Source organism: Mus caroli, chromosome 2 (assembly GCF_900094665.2).
Source record: "Mus caroli chromosome 2, CAROLI_EIJ_v1.1, whole genome shotgun sequence".
Lineage (NCBI taxonomy): Eukaryota > Metazoa > Chordata > Mammalia > Rodentia > Muridae > Mus > Mus caroli.
This window is the reverse complement of record NC_034571.1, coordinates 64,194,080-64,202,376: the sequence shown is the minus strand read 5'-3', so window position 1 is coordinate 64,202,376 and position 8,297 is coordinate 64,194,080. Positions and strand designations below refer to the sequence as shown.

The window sequence follows — 8,297 nt, the reverse complement described above, 5'->3', positions numbered from 1 at the left end:
TTTAAGATTTATTTATTTATTATATGTAAGTACACTGTAGCTGTCTTCAGACACTCCTGAAGAGGGCGCCAGATCTTGTTACAGATGGTTGTGAGCCACCATGTGGTGCTGGGATTTGAACTCTGGACCTTCGGAAGAGCAGTCGGGCGCTCTTACCCACTGAGCCATCTCACCAGCCCTACTATGTCCATTCTTAAGTATTCATTTGATGGAAAAAGCAAAGATTAAGGAAGGGATGTCATTTCTGGATATAACATCTTTGAATATGGAGAGAGAGAATAAAATGACTCATTGCTTACATTTTCTGTGTTTTTTAAAAATCATTTTCATTGAATAAAATTAATAAGTTCCAGAATACAGAGGTTTTTACTTGACAAAGAAGTTTGTATTTGACTTTCTTCCTGCTACACCTGTATTCTTTTGTTGTTTTTGTTTTGAGATGGGGTCTTGCTATGTCATCTAGGTGGTCTGGAAATCCTGGAATCAGCTGAGTCTCTGGCCTCAGCCTGGGACTGTGGCTGCATGCTACTGTGCCCAACTGGACCCTTACAATCATAATTTCATTCCCCTTTCATGGTTGGACAGCTCTATTAATAATTAGCCTGGGCAAACAATAACCAAGTAAGGCAGCTTCCTCTAGGATGAGAGACTTCACACTGTAAAGGAAAGGTGACCATTTGACTAGATGGGATGCTGGCTTACTGACCTTAGGAGCGCTCTCTGGGATGTAAGATCTGTCCTAACCACAGATGGCTGGGAACCGTGGATCTCAGTCTTCCTAATGTAGTTCCTCATGTGGTAGTGAACCCACAACCAAAAAATTATTTTTGTTGTTAATTCATAACTGTGCTTTTACTACTGTTATGAATCATGGTGAAATTTCTGTGTTTTCCAACGGTCTTAGTTTGATTGTGGTGACCCACAGATTGAGAAACACTGGCCTAGAAGCCGAGATGGGTTCCTACATGAGATGTACCTTCGTTTTCTCTCAAGGAACTAACTAGAAGTAGTGAAATGGAGACCTGTGAGGGAGTGAGTCACCAACATGTCGCTGGAGAAATGACTGCACTCCTCCAATGACTGTGCTTCTCAGTCTCCAACTGATATAAATTCCCTTTGCACATAAAGTACAAATCCACATTGTTTTCTGTATATTGCTTTACTGATGGATCTACTTCGATGCCATGTTAAAGAATATAGTGGAAATGTGTATCCACTGGTGCCTTCCCCTGCAGCTTGGTGACCTGAGTTCAGTCCCTAGATCCTGCATGGTGGGAGGAGCTCGGCTGTGTAGTCTTCTGCCATGTGTGTGTGTGCTTCGGGCAGCGTGCCCCATCCACGTTATATGATAACAAAGTGGAAAATGTAAGTGTCAGTCTGCTTATGGTTCAGTGAGTAAGAAAGCCTACTGGTCTCTGTAGTAAAATAAAAAGCAGTTAAATAAAAGGCTGACTGTGCTCCTAGATGCTGCTCTTCCACTATCTAGATGTGTATCGTTGAGGGATTGTGCTCAGATGGCAGTGTCTTATAATCCTCTCTATTTGGTCTAGTGACTTGAAAATCTTATTTTTTCTTCAAAAATAATTACAATGTCCTCTCATAACTTTTCAAAATTGTATTTGCAGTTTTTATCTGCAAAATATGATGTTAGAGACCCAAGTCCCATTTCAATATGTAGGAAGAAGGAGAAGAAGAGGAAGAGGAGGAGAAGAGGAAGAGGAGGAGGAAGAGGAGGGGGAGGAAGAGGAAGAGGAGGAGGAAGAGGAAGAAACCTTTGCCATAGTCACTTGAATGTAAATCAAAAGGAAACTCTAGGGCACTTACTTGTCATCTGTCTTTCCGCCTAGACAGTATATCATCCCATTGTGTGAAATCACATTATGGCCATAAACTTTAATAGGAAGATTTTTCACTTCACTCCACTTTGCAGACCTAAAATTAAATGATAACAGAATTCATGTTCCAGCTGGTGAAAATACGGATTTGTTGTAGGCATGCTTGCGGAACAGAAATATTATGGAACCCTTATGTCAACTTACACAGGATCGTAGCATAGCGCAGAATCCAGTGAAGCCTCTGTTTGAAGGTCTTTGCCGGCCACCACATAGATTTTGTCATCTACTTCTCCCAGACCAAAGAGACACCTGGCTGATGGGAGAGGCGGAAGTCCGACCCACTCAGATGTTACGTTATCAAGCTGGAAAAAAATGAGTTATGGAAATAGGTAGAAAAATATTACTAAGAAGTTCTCAATGTTTTATGTATTGTTTAAAATTTACAGAGATGAATGAAGATCTTTTACAACTATAATCCTAAAGTATTATGTTTTAGCTCAGAATTACTAAAGAAAATAAGACAATCTACTTGGCTTATAAAAATAAAATAAACAAAAGCAAATACAAAACTCCCAAAATGACATCAAGAGAGAGCAGAGGATAAAATGGAATTGTTAGAAGTGGGCAGTTTCTCGTTCAGTTCTTCTCTGAAGTTGCCTCATTCTGTTTTCAGACGAGGAATCTTAATACTTTTGGGACGCTGGGGAAAGACAGGGTGTCTGTGCAGGGGTCACAGTATGTGAATGACCTCTACATGCTATATTTAACACACTCCCAAAGCCAGCACCCGGGACAGCTGGACTTGTCGCTCAGCCCACAGGCTACTGAGAGGTGGGCAGTATCACTTTTCCATGTTTGAAACATGTCTAGGTTCCCTATGTTTTGTTGTTTTGGGTTTAGGAAAATACTCATTTTAATACCTGTGTTTTGGCTGGAGTCATTTTAAATATTGTCTTTTTGGCTTGTGCTGAGAAGCAGTCTGGCTTGCAGCCAGCTCTAAGATGGACCTGCCAGTGCTCTGACTAGGGATTCATTTTGGCACTTACTTTCTAAAGTCTTAACATACTCCTTTTTGCATTTTAGGGCAGCTCTGCCAAGGAACCTCTTTCTGAGAGGTGTAGCTATGTGGTTGCACGCCATTTCCAGGTGAAGAGAAATTGCATTCATCTCAAAACCAGTACAGCCAGGAAGAGGAGAGGCCAGTAGTGAAGAGGAGGGGCTTCTCTGGAAACCTTTCTGTCTCTGGTCTAGTAGTGCCAGTTAAAGTTCTGAGACCAAAGGACACACCAAGACATGGGGTGAATCCCCTTGGGCACAGGGTTAGCTTAGTTTCGGCATCTAGATTGTGACTGTAATGTTTTCATTTTTGGAAAAGAATCTGCGTCAAGAAAGAATCATGGGGCTGAGACTATGTAGTGCAGTGGGGCTGAGATTACATGTGCAAACCCCTGGGTTTGCTTCCTAGCACAGCCGTGGAGTGAGAGAGTACTAGGTAATAAAGTAGAACTAACAATAAACGTTTATGGAAGTCTGACTCTGAAAAGTTCTGTGCAAAATAGACAAGGAATCTCATTTGGCCTCACGGTTAGGTACACTTGACCAACTTCACGTGGCGTTTTAGGTGGGTTTCAATACCATGCCGTCTAGTAAGTCTATAGGCATTTTGTTGCTTGAGACAGGGTGACATCATGTGGCTTTCGTACTTTCATTTTTAATGGATCAACAGCTATCTCAATCCAAACCCGAGGGCCCAGTTCCCATACAGACTGTGTAGTGCCCACCTTTGTATCTTATCCTTGAAGCATTTTCTATACCAGATGACCGTAGGTGGCCAGCCAACGCCTTTAGCAGATCAGCTCTCAAGCTATTTAACCCTTCAAGATCCCACTCTGTTAAAATTAGGGTTTATACCTAGAATACTCAAAGTGTGGTCTGGTTACTTCGGCCTGAAACCTGATGAATCTCTTCCATGGAGGAGGGGAGATCAGTCTTAATAAGGCCCCAAATTCCCACAGTTTATTTGCAGCACATGCCAAATGTCAGTTCACTCTGAGCTTAATACATCTCACAGTGCAGCCAAGCAGGAAAATACAAAGCCTGAAATTCTCACACAAAGCCCTCTTTCATCATTTCAATTCAGGCATCTTGATCTTCATCGGTAGCTCCTGCTTCATCAGGTAATTTCACTTGGAAATTGAGACACAAAGATGAAGGGAAGCTGAGGGCTTGAAAACAGAGTGCGGGCTCTGGGTGTGTTTTTGAAGTGCGTTCGTGTGTGTGTGTGTGTGTGTGTGTGTGTGTGTGTGTGTGTAGAATTACTGTGCTGTAACTGTTCCTTGGGTCTATGATTATATTATCTCTCTGACCTGTCTGTCTGTCTGACCTGTCTGTCTGTCTGTGCCTGACTACCTATCCATCTGGTTTGATAGTTTTCACTTCCCAGATATGTTTGCAATCTTTTTCATTGGCCTTGCCCTTTCTAAAGTTAATCTGAATTTGAAGTTAGGGCTTGGGGAAATGTCCGGGTCACATTCAAATACTTTTGCTAGTTTCCTTTTACTGGAACTTTGAAGATTAAGAAACATGATCAGTGTATATTATTTTGACTATATTTCTCTAACAGAGCAACTTGGTGAAGGGCAGTATTTGTGAACGCACAGTATGTTGTGTATTTTGAGAGCATTCAGTGACTGTGGTATGACATTCCACACTTGCTTATCTCTGGCCTTCCCAATTTAAGTGCCTGAAAACCCCAGGCCACAATTAGCTACGATCTAAACAAATTCTTACTGATCAAATCACAAGCTGCAAAGTATTGATTGGCAATATTGAAGGTGCAGGTTAAGTCAAAAGGGTGGCATTTGGGGACACTTTTTTTTTTATGATACAAGGGGTACAAATTCCACAAGAGTTCTTTCTCTTTCAATAAACTCTTTTATATAGTAACAATAAATAAGAAATGAAATGTTTCTTCCCTCACCTCCAATTAAAAGGAAGGAGAAAAGCAGGCTAAGTCCCACTCCCTTGCAGTGTGTAAGGCATTCAGGTGTAGACAAATAACTTTGCTTAGGAAAATATCCTAACCTATTTATCAGGTGATAGTATTAAAGATTATAAAGTCAGTCTTTACCAAAGCCCTGAGTTTTGAAGGATTATAGCTGCCATCAGGTACCTATACACTATTAGGGAGAAAGGGTGGGAAGAAAACCTTGAGTAATGAGTTAGTAGTACAAGGACTTCCTTCACCACACCCTTTTATTAAATATTATGTCTATTTCTGCCAACACTCTTAAGTTTCACAGCGTAAGAGGGCACAGTGGGCTATCCATGTGAACTGTATGTAACCCCCCCCCCACACACACACCCAGATAACTCACAAATTAGCTAATAGTAGTGACCCTCATTCCACCTATGCTTCCTTACCTGGAAAAAGTACGATTGCAGGGGTTGATCCTTATTTTCTTCGTCCACATACAGTCCCCCGACCACGTAGACCTGATTCTGTTGGGTAACAAGACTGGAATGGTTTCTGGGGATCTGCTCTGCTAGGGCAGTAAGGTAGCACTCATTTTCCATGGGGTCATACGCTACTGCAGCTGTGTCATTGACCAAGAGGATGAGATCTTTAACAAACATTCCATGCCTGGGGATATCATTCAGGTAACCAGGAAGTAAGTCTTCATCACCAACATCGCCGTTCACCTCGCCCACCCCCGCCTTCTCTGCATTTTTGCTGGGTTCCGGAAGTTTGCCTGCAAAAGCGTCTTTTAGAACTTTGATTTTTTTCTGGACTTCTGGGTTGCTTTTAATTATGTCATCTTTCTCAACATGATCTTTGAAATATTTCTCTGCCATAAGGCGAAAACGAATACAGTCAAACACCTCACTCAGATTTTTTGCCCTGTTTTCTTTGTCTGTCCGCACCCATTTCATCACGGCCTCAAATACTACTTCCTCCTTTTCTACGTTGAGGCTGTCGTTTGAAATGACGGAGATCAGTTCTTGTGGGGACAGTTGCATGAAATCTTCTTCCTTACAAATCTGCACAAAGCGATCAGACACAAACTCCCGGGCAGAAATGGCAAGTCTCGGGCAGTCGAGAAGCAGCCCTAGTCTTAGGATGGCCAGACAGTTCCCGGGAGCCAGTCTTTTCTGAAGGTAAGACACACAGACCGTGAACACGGACGGGATCTGGAAGCGGCTGGACAGGGCGAAGATGTCTTGCACATTCCCATCATTGAGATCGATACTGGCAGAGTACAGATATTTGATGATCAAATCAAGTATAGCAGGATCCACGTTGTCTAGCGCTACCTCCTTTTTTTTCTCCTCCTCAATTTCAGATAAAAAATACTCACGGAAGTAAGGGCTACAAGCCGATAGTATCAGTCTGTGGCAAGGAAAACTTTTGTCACCTGCTTTTAGGGTGCAATCGATGAACTTTTTCTCTTCCAGGAGATCTTTTAGACCATCCTGAAGAAGGGTGGATTGGTAAAGCCGGAGTTCCTCTGCAAGCTCCCGCTGGGAATCCATTCTGTGAGGAACCTGGGTAAGGAGGGGGACACTGAGGGTCTTCGCTCCTGGTTGCACACAGGTCTAGCTGTAAAAAGGCAGATCAGTATGCCCTGCGCAGCCTGAAGCCTTTGCAATTTAATCCCACCGGCTAAATATAGACACCGGCTCTAACAACGGGAATTTAGGAGAGCTAGTTTGGAAAGGAGTGCTGTTCAGCTGTTTGAGATTGAAAATAACAACTGGGACTTCTGGTCACTAAGGAAACTGCTAAGAAACAGGGCATTCAGGTGAAGTGGAAAGCCACGAAATACAGAGAGCCCTGAAACATATGTTAATAAAGGCTGGCCACGAGACAACGCTTACTGAGCTAACAGAAACAAAATGGATCATAAAAATGAGTCACTCCTCTAAAAATGGCCTAGTGGCAAGCTACTTGGCTGTCTGAATTAATGATGCCAAGGTCAAGAATATGAGGTGAGTTCACTGCAATTCTCATAAGCTATGAGTCCGATGGTTTAAAATAAAGAATGCTGCTTCCTACTAAAAGTAGATAGAATTTTGTTTTTTGAGTAGGAAATGTAAAGATGTTTATATACTTCTTCGTTTTATATAACCTTTAAGTGATATCTCCATCATAACTGAAGCAACAAATGCAGAGAAACTTAATTTTCTAAAATATTCTAAATTATCTTTATTTTTAGGTGGGAAAACTATAATTACTACTAAATTATCAAATTCATTTACATTCTGTCTTGCTATACAAGGGATAGGAAATGACAATAATACAAAAAAAAAAAAGGAAAATAAAGACAAAAATTTAAAAGGAATCAAGACCAGAGAAAAACAGTTAAGCCTTTGGGGAAAGAAAAGATCCACATACAAACTAGGGATATTTTGTGCTGAAACCTACCTTTCACAAAATAAAAACTTAAAAAATAGAACAGATGCAACCCTATGGGAAAAGTGCTGTCCCTGGAGACAGTAAAATCAGGGTGAGCAACTCTATCACCTGTATTATTTAGAGAGCAGGCCTTGCTTAAGAAAATATAATTCTGGAGACATATTTAAGCTGCTGATAACGGGACACCCTATGGAACGAAGAAGTGATTTCAAAGTGGCACACACCTGTAATTCCAGGACCTGTGAGGCAGAGGGAGGAAATATATTCTCCACTACACAGTGAGTTTAAGACTAGCCTGGGCTGTGTGAATAGACCCTGTCACTTCTCCAACTGTCTCTTCCTTTATATCTAGATGGCATTATACATTTCTTCATGAAGTCCTTTGTGACAGGACCATGATCGCATCCTCAATCCAGTAGAACTACAGAGATGCCAAAGCTTCAATGGCTGCTGTTCTTAAATGTGACCCCCAAACAGAAGTTCAGTGAAGACCTGACTTATGTACTGTGGGTTTGTGTTCTGTCCATATAGTCCCTATGCCTCATGGATGTTCCACAAATATGTGTTGAATGAGCAAACATCCCAAATTCAGGGAATTATGTATTCCCAAGCTTTCCGTTCTCTCTCCATAAAGGGCACTTTTCTTTCTATCACGGTGAGTTGATGGCTCTGCCAGCTGCCGTGGTGACAGCTGAAGGGAGGGCTCAACGGTTCTGTTCCATTTATAGATGTCATTAAAGGTTTTAACACACGGGATGGAACTAGCAGCTGCTCCCCTGTTTAAACAATACGTGATTCACCCCTCTCCAAAGGTAACACCTAACATTTGAATAGATTAGGGGGTCAGATGTAAACAGCGGGGAATGTCGTTTGCTGATTCCTTGTTGGTGGACCTTGGTATTGTCCTGTTTGTTCACTATCAGTGAGCAGGCATTTTATTTGTAATCTCTAAATACTGGACATCCTTTCTTACTTCAGTGAAGAAACCCATGTACAGTTTTTTCATCAGTTTCGAGTGGATCTAGACAGCACTAGGTTGTACTGTT

The 8,297-nt window shown here is 41.7% G+C and overlaps 1 protein-coding gene across 1 annotated transcript in view; it reads right to left on the bottom strand.

Annotated features, from left to right (window-relative positions):
• The window catches only part of Klhl41 (kelch like family member 41), a 15,122-nt gene extending 8,425 nt beyond the window's left edge, over positions 1–6,697 (bottom strand). Inside the window, exons 1-3 of the mRNA XM_021156243.2 lie at positions 5,259–6,697; positions 2,040–2,197; positions 1,825–1,932 (exon numbers count right to left, since the gene is read on the bottom strand). Coding sequence (XP_021011902.1) covers positions 1,825–1,932; positions 2,040–2,197; positions 5,259–6,368 — 1,376 coding nt within the window. The 5' untranslated portion in view covers positions 6,369–6,697. The remainder of the gene's footprint in view (positions 1–1,824; positions 1,933–2,039; positions 2,198–5,258) is intronic.
• Positions 6,698–8,297: the final 1,600 nt, after the last annotated feature.